This window comes from Halyomorpha halys, unplaced genomic scaffold (genome assembly GCF_000696795.3).
Source record: "Halyomorpha halys isolate HHAL.00 unplaced genomic scaffold, Hhal_1.1 Scaffold1252.1, whole genome shotgun sequence".
NCBI lineage: Eukaryota > Metazoa > Arthropoda > Insecta > Hemiptera > Pentatomidae > Halyomorpha > Halyomorpha halys.
The window spans coordinates 48,695-68,573 of NW_027106026.1; the positions used below are offsets into that span (position 1 = coordinate 48,695).

The following is a 19,879-nucleotide window of genomic DNA, read 5'->3' on the forward strand; positions in this document are numbered from 1 at the left end:
TTAAATATTTTTTTATCGTTATTTATAATTGTATAAATATATATACATACATACATCAAGTAAATTTGCTGTAAGTGATATAATGACATGATACAAACATCTGGAGAATATACCCATTGATAGAACTCCCAAATCGTTTCTATAGGAGAAGATCTCGATACCATCTTTTTTTCAGACGCCTAATAAGCTTATTAGGTAATGAAGGAGAAGCCAGGATAGAAACGAGTTGGTTTGGGTGGTTGGGAAGTTTATCATGGAATGATTGGTATCTGGTTCTGGCCAAATTGGTAACATACGGGACATTGAGGTCCTGATGGATGACTTGATTTGTGACAAAGTAAGGGGCATAAAGGATTTTACGAAGGATTTTGAACTGTAAGGATTAGATTCGGGAAGAATTCAATGGTTTAGTGGAGCCTCCTAGCTCAACTCCTTATGTCCAAATAGGCCTTATAATAGTCATGTAGATCATTCTCTTGTAATGGATTGGAAGTTTAGACCGTTCGTCTAATAAATGTAGATGTAGTCCTAAGTAACGGACCTGTTCAATAAGAATAAGTGGAGTATTATTAAAAGATACTATGGGGCAAGACGAAGGTTTATGACGAAGTTTAAAAAAATTGTATTTAAATAAATAAATAAGTACAGGAATCAATGAACATCGAACGCATGATTTGATGTAAGAATAGATGTATTGTTGTAAAGAGTTCCGAAAGCCTCCTATCTAGTTACAGATTAAGAAGGGGCCCCGCTACCATCTCGCTTTTCAAAAGTAATAGATTCATAAACAATTATGTGATTGAGGGGTCGACCACTTCACCGCTCCACTCCACTTGTATATATGTATACATAAATTTACTCGAATGGATATTTTTCGTTCTTAATTAAATCTCATTATTTGCGGAGAAATGAGATTTCATTTATACTTCATCATTGGATGTATTATTTATTCAACTTAATTATAAATTATACAATGTGAAATATTCAAAATACTGGAAACTGATAAGGAGTTGTTCAAGAGATCTATTTCGTAATAACTCACCTACCTCAGATCACTTATATCATCTGCAATCTTTGTAGATAGCCGTGGAATTAGAGACAGGCGTATATGCAAAATTAAAGATTTAAAATAAACAACTACACCAGATTTTTTATTAAAGTTATTCGTTTATTAGTTAGAAAAATAAATATTAGCACAAATCGGTGCCTTACTTTAATATTCATTTTAATTACCAGAGGCCTATTATCATTAATTACATCTTCGGGAGGGGTGGCCCTTCATAACCGGGCTAATAAAACACTGTAATTTTTCATTGAGTAAATTAAACATGTGATTTAGAGTCTGATAATGCCAGGAGCTAACCTTACAACAAGGTTTAATGAAAAAGTTTGGGGTTATCATAAATTATTTATCATTGGTTAAATTCTGAATGATGTACGGCTTTAATTTATCACTCGTTTTTGTTTCTAAAATAAATTTTAAATAACTCGAGAAAAAAAATATAATGTTTTTGACAGAAATTGTTTCTGGTTTTCCTCTGAACTAACAACCTGGAATAAATGTAATTTACATAATTTACTTTCCATAAGCGTCTATTATGAAGCTAAAGTTTAACTAGAACTTGCTACTTATTTCTTTATTTTTTTTTTATGCACCTCGCGTATTTCGGGTGTGTATGTGATAATAGATGATTCAGATATGTTAACATTCACCTTTCATGGTCGACTTAGCATAAGTTGAATAGTTAAATTTAAAAAAAAACTATCTTTGACTAGTGAAGGTCAAAGTTCGCATTAAAAGTTAACCTGGCCCACAATGCTTTAGGAAAAGTTCAAAACATTTTATAGTAGTGACTCAGAGCCCCGTTTTTTCTTTGTGACAAATTTATTGTTTCTTCTTTGTTCACAAATGTCGGCTTTTTTTTGCCTCAACTGTCAACCTCCACTCCCTGTATTCCTCTAGTCATTTAGATGATGTTTTTCACAGGTACTTATACCATGCATTCAGACCATTATTATCTCTTGTAGTATTAACTCCTCACTTTTTTTAGTATATTTTCATTTTAAAAAAAGGTGTTTAGTGGTAGTTTATAAGTTGAAAGAGACAGTATAACTGGTGGTAGGAATAAAGTAGTTATTTATAAAAATTTATTTGCGTTTTAATTAGTGTTTTTACTGGGAACACAATTATATTTTACACAACCATATAACATATATATGAACAAAGTAACTATCACATGGCCATTTTAGAATTAAAGTAAATAACGTAACTTTGAAACTTGTACCAAAAATTTTCAAATTACAGTTACAGCTTAAACTGATTAAATGAAGTGCTGCATTAATTTGTGTGATTAAAAAAGTGAACACTATATCGATATTGTTGTTCGATGGTACTACTTCACAGTGTTGCCAAGTACATTTCTACTAACATAACAAACAGTAGAATTAAAGATTTTCTCTTTTAGAAAAATTGCAATTTTTCAATTAGCTTTTTGGCTGAATAGATTCAGAACTTATTACTAAATTTGTCCAGTCAAAAAATTAATTGAAAAGTAGTAATTTTCCTGAAAGAGAGAACTCTTCATTGTATTTTTCGTAAATTTAGCGGAAATTTACTTAGCACCACTGTGAAATAAATCATTGATATTTAAAAACAATTCTTACATAATTTTCATGAATGTTAATATTGACCTTTTTAAAAAAAATTAACTTTCTTTAAAAAAAAAAAGTTTGGTTTATGATATATGATAACAGGGGAATCCTAGTGGAATGTGACCCGTGCAGAAATAGAGATATAATTGTTGAGGGGAGAGAGGGCCAAAGGGAGGATAACAAAGGACAATAACCTCAAGGGACCGGGCGGCCCCATTTGAATTTGGGATCCCCTGATTCAAAGGACCACGGTCTGAATGGGACCAATAGACCGTTAGTTATTGATAGGATGTACCTCTACTAGATCTATCCTCATTTCCTTTAATGTTAATAAAAAACAATTATTCCCAATATACAATTGGAAACCATCTGATTTCTGGTGTGGATTATTATGTGCACCTAACGACAGAACTCTAACATTTGATCGATCGAAGTTTTCCTTGAAGCTTGGATGTATAAATTTAAGTTGTTGGATCAATAATGAATAAATATGAAATAAATGAAACATTTAGAAGTATCAGAGAATTGTGAAAGTGTCAAACATTTTATAACTAAGGAACCAGCGCTATTGCAGGATTGACATCAATTAATCGAGACAAACCTTCACATCAGAGAGAGAAATGCTTTATTCATCCATGTTGCCCAAATACATCGGGTTGCTACATTACACAGTATAATAATTAATCCGTGATCGGACATATATAAATTACATATATTTACATGATGTAATAAAAAAGAAAGAAAATAACTGTTTCCCCCCCACAGTTTCCTGTTTCAATCAGTCCCAGTCTATACACTAAATACAAATATTTCAATTCATTCCCTTTTTCTTTCCCTTTCTTGTCCCTTCCATTTCACAATTTTTAATTATTTGAGCGACAAATTCTTTCTCCCGAATTCACCCTCTCCGATCCTTTCCAGTGACCAGTTAAACAAATTCACTATTAGACACCAATGTGAGATCAAACTAGAGAAATAATAGTCACAGCAGTAGACCAGTTTACAGAAAAACAAACAAATAAATATATTTTACCAAAACAAAACTAATACATAGATTTAAAGGAAAATATAATAAAAATTTGGTTAAAAGAAATTCTTGAATGGATTAATAAGTTTAAAAATAATAATAATAATCAAATAATTTAATGAATAAATAAGTTAAAAAACACAAATTGACAGGTCCACATACTAAAATAAATAAATAAAACAAGGAATTATCTCAGAGCTCATTCCCATGCAGGTGATGGTGCATGATCCCCAGGTAGTTCAAAATAATATTTTCCGGCAAGATCACAATTTCCCCGATGCTAACACCTAGTCCTTCTAAGAAGCTCCTTGTTCTATCTGGTATTGTTCCGCGAGATCCAAACTAGAGGCCTCTCACGGTGAACTTTCTTTCTCCGAAGGTCCTGCGGAATTTTTCGTTGCGGAAAGAGACGCACTTTTCATATATTCCTTTTTTTCCCATTCCCACTCTACCTTCCTCTTCCAGGTCATTACTATCAAATCTTACCATACTAATATATAGTTTTTTTTTCAGGCAATAATAGAGCAAATATTGATTTTTTTGTCGCTTGACTTGCTAACACTGTAAATTTTACCCAATAAATTAGTTCATTAATCTTGTTTAAGATTTGATAATTTCCACTTTAAACATGCTATAGCAAGTTTATTACTATTATTTTTTTTATTTACAAAAGCGTTTCAAATAGGATATTTGTTTTGTTTTTTTGCACTATTTAATCAACTGACACTGGCAAAAAATGCTTATTAAATTTTTTTTGTTGCGAACTGAAGAATTGTGAACTGAAACGGCCAGCGAGTCTTGTAATAAGACCAGTTTGAGACAATGCGACTGATCGATTTAGCAGCACCAGTCATATTCTGAAATGGCACAAAATTGATTCCCGCATGCTAAATAACTGTTATTCCCTTGATTAAAAACCGTAATTAAAAATATTCTTTATTTCAAAACCTGTGGAAACAAAAACATACAAAAAAGTTAAACACAACTGAATAAAAAGGCGTCGTTTGGAACCATTTAAAAACAATATATTAAATGGGACCAGAGACAGACGTGTTCTGTAATTTTAATTTACAAAGTCTCGTAATGGAAGACAGCAAAACGAGCATCAATGTCCTCTTTTAATTAATTAATAGTAAACACAGGTACTTAAATGGTTTTACGTTTCTTGTGAAGGACATCCTGAATTCTATCACTTTGTGCCGAAAAAGAATTTGAGATATTCTTCTTATTGATATCAATAACTCGTTATTCCACATTTGTTTTATGATATATCCAATATTGCATTTTTTATTGTTTTCTTTCATCCAACCTGGAATTGACTTCCATTTCTACAGCCACGTACAGTTCCATAGCATTAGATTAGTAAAGGCTTATTTACATTGGTCAATATCGATTTTCATCTTGGAAGAATTATCTAAAGTGATAAGTGTAGATTTTTGTTATATCCAAAGTGTACTTCAAAGGTGAATGACGAAAGAAGTGATACCTTACCAAATGAACGTTCATTCTAGAACGCTTTAATTTTTTTTTAGGATTTCCTTTTGCCCATTTTCCCAACACCATGAAGAGGCTCCATTAGCTAACCTTAAAACCCATAATTTAACGCAGGAATGTCTTTTAAATCGTCAAATTGTCGATGTACTTGCTTATTACGATAAATGGATCAATCAGTGTATGTGGAATTCAAACGTAATTCTTCAATGCCCTCTTATAGATGTTATTCTTTCCAAGATAGTTCATTTATCAAAGAAAGAATGATTAAAAGCACAACAGAAGTAGATGAAATATGTATACAATAATGATTCACTCCAGGTGGTGCACTTTAGATGAAATCTAAAAGTGATGTAATGGGGAGGGATTGAAATCCATCGATATCAATGGGTTACAAAGCAATTCCAAGGGTTATAAAACTTTTGCTTCGACAAGAAATGAATTTTTTGTGTTAAAAAATAATGCAATAAGTATTATTCTTAAAAAAAAAATTGAAATTTTTGAATATTTAGGCTGTAGAAAAATTTGGCACAGTTCAAACTCTATAACTTCTTGTACTGAGGTTTATATGTGCAGGTTAGTTCTCGAGTAGGTTATTTCATTACATTTATCGTAATAATTTATTTCTAAACAATTAAAAATAATTTTAATTCATTATTGATGAATTTTGCTAATTGCACTGCAAAGTGTTTTACTGTAGTTAAAATAAGTATAAGCCAAGCTAATATATAAAAAAAAAATGAAAAATAAATGATGAAACTAGTACCATTTCAATGATCATCCTTACTGATGAAGAGACATCATTTATTGTAATAACTAATTGATCTTATTAATAGATAAATAAAAGTAAATAAGAAAAAATTGTCAGCTGTAAAATGAAAAGTTTTATTAATTAGTCGACCGACATTTCAGCTCAGCAAAAGAACAGTCCTGTTAACTAATTGGCAGAATTATTTACTGACATAAATAAATTATTGAATAAGGAGGAAAAGGTTTTTCCGCGAGCAAGTACAAAGAGGCTCTTCCTGGAATCCGAAACCTTTACAACGAATTTAGATAATAATGAGGGGTGGCCTCGGCCCAGTTAAATTACTGATTGTGATCCTTATTCAAAAACAAATTGTAACATTAACGAATACAAATTTTTTTTTCCTATAATACAACTGGGCTGTTAACTACAGTTGAGGCCGTTTGTGGTGGAGAGAGTTAGGGCACCTATCTTAGAGGCAACTGTTGCAGTACCGGTTCGAATCCGTTGCCTGGGGGAGAGGGGAGGTGCTCGACTTTTATTTTGTGTCGGCCCCACGAAATGAAAACTTTACTCCCCATTCTGGTTAGAATATGTTAGTTACATGAAAATTAACCTCCCCTCCAGATTAACCATAAATGAACAGGAAGAAAGTAATAAAATAAAATCATCTATTATATATCACAGCTCATTATTTTTTATTACTTCTATTTTAATTTTTTGTAACTAAGGTTTAAAAATTAATTCAATATCAACTGGTAATATTATTTTTCCAAGTAAACCATACAATTGTTTTATATTCTCCTATGAATTTCCTTCTATATGCCTATTCATCATTTGTAAATTTTATAACTTGATGGTTATATTTTGTATATATGTTTTTCTCAGACCTGATCAAGGCCCAAAACTTACATATATCCTATACATAGAAATTTCAGCACATATTAAAAGTAATACCATTACTCTTAGTTTTCTTTCCTTAGCGCACCAACCCACCATTTCACTTCTAACTAACTTCTTGTCTACATATAGAGTCTACGATATCTATATATATTCTACACGTTGTACTAATTTTTGTGTAATCATCTAATTCAATTTTTTTTTAAAATTTATAAATAGCTGATTAAAATTGAGATTGTGTCTTTTTAAACGTTGAAGTTGCTACACACGCTCAAGCATGGTTGATTTTTTTTTAGCTAATTTTATCAGAAACACCGGGGAGGCTTGTAAGCATAAATTCATGTTTTAAAATGTAAGAACGTTTCAGATAAAAACAAAACCCCATTAGACAGACACTATTAAACACATAACTTTATTTCAAATATGGGCTTATATAAAAAAAATATTTTTTTATTACAAAGGAAATGCACCAGTTACATGTTTATATACTCAGGTATATATTAATATTGTTATATATACTTTCAATAAAGGAGGTCAGAAAAAATTTTTTTTTATTTAATTACCAGATATACTTATACCTATATGTATATATTCAATTACTTATTTCTTCAGGGGGTACGAAAAAAATATATAAATTTTTATATTAAAAAAAATATGGTAATAGCAGTACAATCTTTATCAGAAGTTTACAGTTGTTTCAATATGTTTTTTTGACCCAGTCAAAGACTAAGTAGGAACAAACCTCATGGAACACAAATGCTCAATAATACAATCCTACTAATTTATGGCTAGTAAGTACTAATTTATGGCCTTATATATCGAAAATTATTTGTTTATTATTTTAATTATCAAATAATGAGATTAGATGGGTCCAATATCAATCAGGTGTATGCTGTTGATTGGTTAAAACCGTCCTATTTCTGCTAAATTCAATGGTCGGGTCGCTGAGTTTGTGATGGAGACCAGCTACAACACATACAGTGCTCTAGAAGCACGCTTTGACGTAACACTTAGTAAGGTTTCATTCCAATAATTTTACTTTATCGTTTGTATACGTTTCGTGTAGCACTTAGTGGGAGGGGGCAGCGTGCTTGCGCTCTACGTGTTCTGCTCTGAGGCAGAGGTTCAACAATTTGTCTCCCAACACCCAAGGGGAACGGGCACCCGACATTACTTATCAGGAAGCTTTCCGAAAAAAAGACACCATTTAAACCCTATTTTTATATATATTGCATATACCTAACAAAGTTAGATTATTTATTTACATTTTCAAAAAAAGAATCATTATTTTATTAAATAGATATAAATGATAAAACCCACCTAAACGTTAAGAACAGGTTTAGTTTTATCATTCCTTCACGAATAACTGATAACCTCAATGTACTATCAATTGACAAAGAAATAAGCAACGATCCTGACATAAATGCCTCTTTATTATTCACATCGCTGTTTGGATAGGGGCATATTCGATTTTTTTTTTTTAAATTTGGTGTTTGAAATATTCTATAGATTGTGGTTGTTGCGTTGTAAAAACAATGGCTTCAGAACACTGGGTATGAGGACATTAATAGAGAAAGAAACCCCAGGCAACGGTAATATCTTTGGGATACATCTAATTAAAAAAATAAATCGAAACGTTTTCTTTTGGAAGATGTGCAGTAGTACTACTGGTGCACAAGTAAATCAGCAATACGTAGACGTAAGAGGTCTTTTCAATCAGAAATAATAATTTTTAGAACGTTGCTACACATTAATCAACTTTGAGGAGAAATTTAATTTTGATTTGTTAGAAAAGGTCAATAATGTCCGACAATCTAAATTTCAAGAGTAATACGTTCTGAATCTCCATGGCTTAAAATTGAACTTCTTCAATATCCACTTACACCATATCGAACATATGAAAAAAATGTGTTTAAAACTGGAGTTGCAGTAATAAATGTCTTTCAAAACTCAATTTTATTTTCACTGCTTTCATTGAAAGAGATTCGAAAAAAATATCAATTAACTAGGACCAAACTTGAGACAGTGTTAAACAATTTTGGGCATGCTCAAACAAGCCTGACCCTTTAATAACAGCGTAGCCACCGTCCCTTAGGTCTCACCTGCCAAACCTTATGTGTTTGCCTGCCCGGAACTTTATCAATTAATTATGAAGGATTTTCTTCCACCAACGCCTTGGGTCAATGTCTTCGTATACTATTATTAATAACCCTCAAGTTACACATACTTTAGCACTATAGTTATTACATACTTACAATATTAATTTTTAACGAAATATGATGAAATGAGGTGGTCAGGAGAAAAAATAACTATAAAAAGAAAGATAAATCTTTTTACATAAACAATTTCTTGTTTTTTATTTATAGTTTTATTCTTTATTACCAGATCGGTCTCGTGGATTATTTTAAAATTTTATTGTTTTATGTAAGAGTTGATAATAGGGAGAATAGTATCGTAAAAAAGACATCCCTAAACATGTACTATGCTTTAACTATTGAACAATCATAGATAATAAAGATCAATTATAAAAAAAAATAAACAAAAACAAATAATATTTATAGAATAAATAAAATAAGTAATTGACTTGTAATGGAAAAAATAATAATCCAATTAATTATTAAATAATAATAATTAGAGAAAAGGAAATAAATAGTAAAATAACTATAAAAATAAATTAATATAAAGCTTATAGCAGGATGTCTTGAATAAACCTAAATCGGCGGGTTGGTTTCCAACATTTTAAGTTACTGCACCTTCAACAGCTGGTAGCAATTTATGCAGGAATAAATGGTTTATTATGCAGGGAGGGGAGTTTGGTAAACCGGTTTTTGATGAAATTATCAATCGACTCCACTTATGGTCATTGATATTTAAAAAAAATTCAACACAAAGTCCTACAATGTGGAACTTTTTGAAAGTTTTGTCTGATTGGTATGCTAAAACTAAGTAATTTATGATAAAATTAAAGTATACATTTGTTGTATTTGAATGAGGAATATTTAAGAGACTGCATATTTAGAATCCTTGTGCATATGCACTTACTCGAGTGGTGTCTTTTAATCAGAATGTGCTGTTAGGATGCTGCGGTCACAGTGATTACTGGTTGAATGGTTGATGGTACAAATTAGGAATTTCAATATTTCAGGAGAGCCCAAAGTCTAATTGAAGAAATGTTTACATCATTATTTCCAATTGCATTTCAAGATAAACAACTAATTTATGTTTATAAAAACTAATTTATGTAACAGTTACCTCAATTTAGTCTCATTTTATGTTTAGAAACAAATTGAACAGCCTAATGATAACTCCTTAAAATTTTCTTAAATTTGGTTTAAATAACTTTGTTGATTGATTTCTATACCATATTATTTTTTATTTAATATACAATAAAGGAAATATATTTTCAGAAATTTGTGTGACAGTTACGTCAATTTAGTCTCATTTTATATTTAGAAACAAATTGAACAGCCAAATGATAACTCCTTAAAATTTTCTTGAATTTGGTTTAAACAACTTTGTTGATTGATTTCTATACAATATTATTTTTGATTTAATATGCAATCAAGGAAATATATTTTCAGAAATTTGCTACCTGTAATGTAGATAATTTCAAATAAATAAACTGTGGATATTCAGTTTGGCATTAGAGCACTGTATGGAACTTCTGTATCCAAAATTTAATCTCACTACTAGGTAGCAGAATTATAACATAATTCGCTACACTAAGTAGTGACCACGTCACGTCACGACGGCAGTATTTTGGAATTTTGAGTTTTTTAAGTCAACTTTTGAAAATTCTGCGTGTTATACCATTTGAAATGATGAAGTTCTGGACTTCGTTTTACATTTAATCAACTGTACTCGTCAGAAACCAGCGATTAGATGTACGAAAAACTATTAAATGAAGCGATTAAAGTTTACTTTTAATAGGATGAAATTTATAAATTAGGTCTGGTTCCATAAATAGGGAGCCATTGAATCTCGTGGAACTGGTCTCAGTGCGGAGCCATTTGAAACTGTTAACGAACGTCACTCCAGGTCATATAAAATTCGAAGAACGCCCGCAATAACTAAATTACAACTCAAAAACTCCTTAAAATGTAGGCCATTGCAGAAGAAGGAAACAGTGCGAAATCAAAATATATATTGGTATATATATTCATGCTAAAAACAATAAATTTCAGAAATAGGGGTTATGAAAAAAAAAAAATCACTCCATCAAAAAAAAATATTCGAACCTAGACGCACATTTCATTGACTTATAGCGGTACTAAATCATTTTTGAAATATTTACTTAAAACGATAAAAGGGGACTTAATTTAGTTCAATCGAGCAACATTAAAAAACTAAGGTAACATTGAAAGAACGGTGTTTAAATCTATAAATAAATATTTAAGAAGTGGCTAAAATTGAAAAAAAAATGATATGTAATTTATACTTAACTGAAAATGAGAAACATTTTGAAGTTTGAACTATTTTTTAAATTTATTTATTGCTATTTACAACTGTACATAATATTACATATAGTAAATTTGATCTCAGTTAAAATGGAGTGTTACAGGTGTGTAGAGAAACTAGCCATTGGTAGCATTCTAAGAAGTTGAAACTACAACGGGTTTACAATTACATAAGACAATCTACAATTAATTGTACACAGCTTCACATTTCCGTGAAATATAAAAAGCTTTACTTGAAAGATTTATTTAAATTATATTTGAGTTGAATTTTAGCTGCTATTTCTCTAGGTCAATCCATAGCTGGCGAATCCCACCCAGTATTCTATAGAGGAAATTAGTGGAGGGAGAGATAGAGCTTGTATGTCAGATGATGGACAGTTGCGTTCATCCTACCTCAAAACGTTTGGATCGATTTCACATCAGGAAGTCTGCTTGTACTAAAAGCGAAATCATGTAGGAACAGTAAATCTGCGTGAGCCTGATATGGATACACCTTTACATGCTTCTTAACGGTTGAATTGTTTTCGTTAATTATAGCTCATTATCGATGAGATGGCTTGCCAAGTTCTCAATTTGAACGTATAACTGTAGTCATTATAGGCACAGGGCAGCTTTTTTGTTGCAGTGTTTGATATTTAAATGGAAATTATTCAAACCTAGGGTAGTTATTGGCATTGAAACCAAGGTTCAGAAGGTTGGTCTGGCTTGTTACTGACTAAGAATGAGATGAGACAAAGCGAAAATTATTATTCCCATTCCCCTTTATTCTCCAGAGTTTATTAATTTTCTGCTTAAGTTGATGTTACTCCAAGTTTGTAACTATTTACTATAAATGTTGATTTATAATATATTCAAGAAAATTGTATCGAGTGTATGTATTTTGGTTTCAAAAAATGTTTACCATTATTTTCTGTACGGGGAAACATTGAACGAATACGCGTTATTTAGAGGCATTTAATTAGTATATTATGCATATTTCCCCTTAATTAATGCTACTACGCTTCTGACCTTTGGTTTTGGTAAAGTGTGCTATTACGTAGTAACTTCTAACACTGATTGAGAGTTTAATTGTTAATTTAAAATATTATTTTGAGCAAGGGAAATTGGAATAAAATGTGAAAACTAACTTTAACTCCTTACCAATGTATTTTTATGATCCGACAATAGTAGATTTTATATTTATCCGATTTATTGAAGGCTTTGATGGGTCTATTGAATAATGAGAACAGTTTTCATCTACGGTAAGAAGAATTGTGGTCAAACCTATTTTAGCAATTTAAAAATACCATATTCAATCAAATATAAAAAAAAAATAAATAACAACGAATTTCGCCTAGGGTTAGATGCTTCAGATTAGAAAAATCGCCTTTCCATCAGAAACCCACTGAAAGAAATATGGAGGGTTGGTAAAGGATATTAAAGGTTTACCCTAACCGCGGTTTGTGGAACCAAAGTCATCTACAAAAAAACCTTAATTTTACAATTACTTTTGTTTTTATTTTGAATAAAAAAAATGAAATATCTAAATCGGATTAGACGTACCAGGTCCTTCCTACCTTTAAATGTTTTTGTAATTTATCTTTATGGGATTATACGTTGAAACTGATTGCAGCTGTTAAATATTTTAATCTATGAAACCAATTAAGGCATTGAAAAGCTAAATAATTCTGCAATCAATCTGTACAAACTGTTAATTTAATTGGTAAACACTTAAATCAATATTGACAGATTGGCTAAATCAATTTAATCAACACAAAGCAAACTTCTTTATCACCAAGAAGACCAACACCAAACAAACCAAGAAGCGGTTTCATAAACAAAAGATACACAAAAGCTCAAGAAGGAACTTTCAAATGATTGGCCAAATTATTAAGCATTGTTAGTTATAGGGCGAGTGAAGTTTATCCACCAAGTCCTCAAGAGCGAACTGAGACCTGTATGGGTCATGGGTATAATTATTTATGGAATAAATTAATTAATTAATTAACGTGAATATTAACAGGTTTCCGTCGATTTGCTGTCAAAGGGTGCCTGAGTGATGTTTAGGTCAACACTGTTTAGGGAAATAACGGTAAAAAAATTATTTTTTGAAACCGAAACTTGTTCTAAACTGATTTTTAATTTCTTTAAACTCAAAAAGACATAAATTCAATGATTTTTCGCTACAATTACGTATTTGTAAACTTATGTATTTGTTCACAAATATGTAAACAAAATCCGTAATTATTTTTTCAGGATAAGTCAATTATTTATTTACTTAATTCTATAAATATCATTTGTTTTGTATGTTATTTTCTGTTTCTTTCTTTAGTCACAAATTTTATTTATAATTGATCTTTATTATTTATAATTGCGAAATTAGTTAAAGAACATAGTAAGGGATGTCTTTAGCACGATACTATACTCCTCCCCCCATTATCAACTGTTAAAAAATCTAGCAAAATGTTAAAATAATCATGTAAGGCCCGATTTGGTAATACTAAAATAAAAACAAACCAGCAATATTTATTAAAACAGGATTTATTAGTTATTTATATAATTACAGAAAGTAATAACGACATACAAACTATAAAATTAGAACATAAAGGAAAATAATATTGAAATCAAAATAAACATTTAAACTCACTGCTGGGCCAGAAGCAGTTAATTCTTTTTATTTAGAAACATACATTGAAGGTAGAATGATGTTTCCCTAGACTTTTCACTTGACTAATTTCGAGGCATGGTATTTTGGGAAGTTGGGGTGGAAGTACTAATAGACTAAGTAAACTAAGTAAACTTTAAACAGTTTGCCTAGTTCTTATTCAAGAGGAACAGGCGTCAACACTTCGTTTTTCAGTTGGGATTTATTTTTTGTAATACACAATGTTTTTTTCTATTGCACACATCCTTTTTCCTAGGTTAACTACTTGTCTTTATACTAAATATTACCTTTTTTAAAAGTATTATTGAGTGAAAGTTGTCCGCTCTATATTTTTAATTATTTACATTAGGTTCTGATTAATTTTTTTCTTCCATCCGTTCTATCTTAAGATACCACTACTAAATCCAACCCATTACAAAAGACTGATCTACATGAATATTATAAGCCCTATCTCGACATACAGAGTTAAGCTTTGGGGTTCAACTAAACTATCAAATTCCTCTCGAATCCAATCCTTACAGTCCAAAATCCTTCGTAAAATCCTTAATGCTCCTTACTTACAAATCAAGTCATCCATCTCATATGTTGCTGATTTGGACAGAACTAGATACCATTCCTTCCATGATAAATTCCCAACCACCCAAATCCACTTGTTTCTAACCGGGCTTCTCCTTCATTACCTAATAATCCTCCTAGGCGTTTGAAAAGAAGATGGCCCCGAGATCTTCTCCTCTAGAAATGTTATTAGAGTCCTATCAATGGGTAGATTCTCCACATGTTTGTATTATGTCACTATGTCACCTACAGCAAATTTCCTTGCTGTATATATTTTTATACCGTTGTAAATAACCATAAATAAATTATTAAAAAAATAAAAAATTGAACTCAATTAGCCAATCATATTCCCAGTTTTGAAAATTTTATTTATTTTATGATATAGTACTTATAAAATTATTTTTAAAGTTTAGGTGCTTTTTATGATCACATCAGGTTTGCAATTTTGACAGCAATGATAATAACAGGTGTACGATATTGTAGACTCATAAACTCAACCAGAACCGTCGTTCATACGAATGTTATCTATCTTAATAAAATTTATGATTGTGGAAATATCTCTGACCGTAAATGTAATCAAGGTGAACAAACTCCTCCTATTTCCCTTCTCTCGAACGTCTTCTTCAGTAAAATTTAATTATCTTTCAGGGAGAACTTGTTTAAAAATGAATTTTCGGACAGAGTCCTGAAAACATTATCATAACATCATTTATGTTCATTTACTGAGTTATTAAAAAAGTTTTGTACCTCGTGTTAAAAAAGAAAGTTTAGCTTTGTTAATGGAGAAATAGATTTTGTTTTAAAGTTCAGCGACTGGATGGAACTCGACTGTTAGGTTTGCACAAAGACGATACTTCATGTCATAAACTCGATATAGACCAAATTAATAATTCCAAAATCTAAGGGTCAAAAGTAAGATGACTATTGGTTGTATCCTCAAGCATTCTATTTTCAATACTTCATAAAATGAATCTGCAATCTCATTTAAAACAAGCGACATAGCCTTAATAACTCCATAAAGTTATAGATGGGCTGAAACTGTTCTTATGGCCATAATTTTTCAGTCCTAAAGACTGGCTAAAGTTAGAACTGAAACCTCAAAATCAATATTTGTGGTAAATTGGAATTGAGATCAATTTACTAAAGTTAATCCAAACAGTCAACATCTCAAGACTTTTTCAGACCTCAAATATGTTTACAAACTCATGACTGTCTGCTGTCTCAATCTAATTAAATCAGATTGTACTGCAGTTATCAGAGAATTTTTTTAGACTACATACATATATAAACAATATACTAAAATACAATTAGTGCAAGCCTTGCTTCCATATTTGTTTAACCAAAATTTTAAAAGCTAAACTAAAAACTACATTTTGCCCTTTGTCCCTCGGTTTAGTGTCACTAGTTCCACTTCGTATCAGTGGAAAAAATATGACAAAAAGATTGTTGCAAACAATAACTGCACAAACATTATTAAATACAAAGGTGATAAAAATAGTAAGAACCTGTTCTTTTAAAATTTCTTGAGGTTAATCACTTCCATCATTTGAAATAAATTATTATTTATTTATTCATGACAATTGTACAACGTTTCGGGACCACTGTCCCATATTCATGCACTATAAAAACCTATAACAATAATAAAATCTATATAACACCAATCTTCTTCCTTATACATTTTATTTTATACAATAAAAATCACCTCATGATTTCATATGTGAAATCATGTCCACCATTTGTGCATCTTCACTCTCTGGCACAGCCATTCTACATTTTTTACTATCTCTTTGGACCTTATCTCATGTCCAGTGTGCTGTTTGGTTACCTCCCTGTTTTGTATTTATTATAAACTTAGTGATTTTTTATTTTTCACATAAACCTCTTTATTTTATCTGATTTTTATGTTTTTATTTTAAGTCTATTTATAATATCTGCGTAATGTGTGTTTAAGTGTTTAGAGTCAGTTTTATAGTTTACTGTGTTTTGTATGTTTTTTGTTATGTATATAGCTTCTAGATATCTTCTGTTTTTTTGTATTTTGTGCTGTATCTATTATTTTTGTGTTTTCAAAGTTGAATTTGTGGTTCAGTTTTATGCTGTGATAGGCCAGAGCTGTGCAATTTATATTTTTAGTGTTTTTACAATTGGTGATGTGTTGTTTAATCCTAGTTTCTAGTTTTTTAGATGTTTCACCAATATATACTTTTTCACAATTTTTACAATCTATCTTATAAATTGCGTTTAGTTTTTCCATCTTATCAACTTCGTCTTTCATGTTTGACACCTTATTTTGTAATTTATTATTGTTGTATAAACCGGTTCTGATATTTGTATGGTCATATTCTTTCAGTGTTTTTTTAATTTTATTGGTAAGTCCTGGTATGTATGGTAGTTTATAAAACTTTTTATTATTGCTATTACTATTTGTTTCCTCTTGTCCTTTTTCTCTGTTGTCATCTATTGTACTCTTTTTGTTTATTTCTTTATAAAATTCTGTGATTCTTTTTTGACTTGGTGGTTTTTCTACATTATCTTCCTTTTGTTGTTTTGATTATTTTTATTTCAGTCTGTGTTCTGCTTTCTGTGTTGTTTCTGGTTGTATGTTTGTCATTAATTTTATTGTACCATAGTCTGTTTATTAATCTTTTGGGATAGAAGTTTTCTGTTAGCATGGTGTATATTTCAGTTTTGATATCTTTTGTGTAAATATTGTCTGTTAGGTTTATGGCTCTATCTGTTAAGTTTTTTGCAATGTTTTCTTTTTGATATTGTGGGTGATTTGAAAAGAAGTTTAGTAATCTGTTGCTTGTATTAGTTTTTTTAGTCCATTTTGTGGTTATTTTTTGTCCATCCATGATTATGTCTATGTCCAGAAATCTTATTTTATTGTTTTGAGGCACTTCAACTGTGAATTCTATTCTTTTGTGGAACTCATTGCATAATTTTAGAATTTCTTGGTAACAGTCTTTCTGCGTTATGATTATTAAATCATCTATATATTTTCTTATAAGGATTGGCTTTTTTTCCGTTTTCGTTAATTGTGTATTTAATAAATTGTTGATATATATCCCACTCAAGTTGATCGATGAGGAAGACCCCATCGTTAATCCATGCAGCTGTCGTATATAGTTACCTTTATATTTAAAATAATTGTACTTGGTGCATAGATATATTTAATACGTAAATACCTTCAATGAAAGTAAGAACCTGCTATTCAGATTACTACTCCCTAAAATATAAAATAACCTACAAAAAGTCATTTTTCACCGATATTTTCTGGTATATAACAGACCGTAAAATTGAATAAAAAAAGTTCTCCGAATATTTTAAACTATGATTTAGTTTATAGTTTTATAAACTTTTAAACACTGGTTTCTTCATATGATGGATTTCGGACTTACGCCAATATGATGCTCAAGAAGTGATATATTATAATTTTTCAATATTTCATGTTGACATACAAAAATTTACCTTTTTCGTTGAATGCTTATGATACCGGCCGGGGTGTAGCATGCAGGTGTACCTGTCTATCGCCATGCAGACTAGAATTGCTGCGCTCTGCTGAGTAAGGGCTCCCCTTAGCAGAGCCTGTAAAAAAAGTAAACACATAAAATTACTATACTACATTGAAATTTAATTCTATTTAAACGTAATACTTTATTTGTGCAAAAATTACCCTATATATCTGGCTGTTCCATATGTTTTAGAAGTTTTAAAAACCAAAATATAAGTATAGTTTAAACGGAATATGCCTAATCCTGGGTTTATCTCTATTCTTCAGTCTCTACTGTCTTGCTCTATTGAGAATCTATACTGTCCAAGTATGAAAATATTAAGATTCAATTCTCGGGGCCACTATGTGGCCATTTCTCCATGCCGTTTTTCTATTTCAGGCGCTTTTTAAATATTGCCCGATTTAACTATCTTAAGGTTTCCTCTTCCCGTTTTAAGCTAATATTTCTAAAGTGACATAAGACCGTCACTCCCTGGGGGTATTAGCCGGGTCTAATATTAACTAACCCAGGTGGGAAGCGAACCCATGAACAAGTGCTCTGGAACGCTCTCCCCAACGCACTCAGCTATCAAACTCTTATTCGTTCAGTCATTGTAATGTCATATACTAATACTAATAATTTAAACTAATACTAATAATTAAGCTTCATTAATTAATTTAGACTATTACAGACATAGCAGATCTTTTCTCACCTACCAGTTTAAATAAAAATTTAATAATTCCGATAGGGACGTTATTCAAATTCGGTAAGAGCTCTTTATTAACGTACACAGCCAAACGAGGTTACCTGGAGTTTTCGCTCACACAACAATTGCTTGGACAGAATGGTGCTTTGAGGAGACAGGCTCACACTCTAGTAGCCAAGAACACAAGCAACTGAGATATGCTATAAATTCCATTCCTACAACACTTGAAAAGTTTTAAAAAGCTTTTATTCCATCGATATCATGTCATCATTCATGCCAGGGGCAATAGCATCAATTATTAACGAAATTTTACTTTTAAACACAGCCTGAATAAATAAATATAAAGTTAATTATGATGATTTATTTTCTAATACCCTGTTAGTGCGATGGTCTTGCTTACTAGTATGTACGTAATCATTATATTATTACAAATTATCTATGTCTATGCTTTGTATATTATAAGCATGTTTGTTTGTAATACGAAGCAGAAGAAATGTATTAGATCTACTACATTACATTGTATTGGAAGACAAATATACTTTTATTATTATAATTGTAGGCACATTTAGTATACACGTAACCTAGATTTTTAATTTTATAAAATATATAGACCAGAAAGCTCAGAAAAATTTATTTAATTGAGTGTAATGATAGTTTTGATCAGGGACATACCGCAAAATTTTGAATTTGGATTACGAATGGCTTGGTTTGTAATTGGTACATACGATAAATATTAATAAGTAGAGATAGGAAACAGAAAAAAAAAAAACGAGTCGGTGACGGTTGTTTACAAGTATAACCAATGTTTACTTCTTTGATCCAACCCTAAAAGGCCGATTCGAGAATAGTTTTAAATGCTGTTATTTTGATTTTATTTTTTGTAAAGTACATAAAAATCACTGAGCCCCATTCACAATCTATTTTAACCATGAAATTTGTTTTTGTGCTATGGTAGATAAAAATCGGCATAAATTGGCGTTATACCATTAAGTGTATATTAAAAAAAAAATCAACTTTCTCATATTCTCGAATTCAGATCCTCGCATAACCTAAGGACATAAGCAACAATGCCAATAAGGAAAACCTATTTGAACCTATGGGGTTCAAGAAATCACGAACAAATGAGCGAAATCCTTCAGTTTTCGCACTTGTGTGAATTTCAATATACAAATGTGAAGTTCAATACACGACAAATGTGTTGCTTA

General features: G+C 30.7%; 1 protein-coding gene across 1 annotated transcript in view; it reads right to left on the reverse strand.

Annotated features, from left to right (window-relative positions):
- Window positions 1-17,945: 17,945 nt before the first annotated feature.
- The window catches only part of LOC106688995 (trace amine-associated receptor 8c-like), a gene marked incomplete at its 3' end in the record, with an annotated part of 134,430 nt that continues 132,496 nt past the window's right edge, over window positions 17,946-19,879 (reverse strand). The window contains exon 3 of the mRNA XM_067053618.1: window positions 17,946-18,062. Coding sequence (XP_066909719.1) covers window positions 17,946-18,062 — 117 coding nt within the window. The remainder of the gene's footprint in view (window positions 18,063-19,879) is intronic.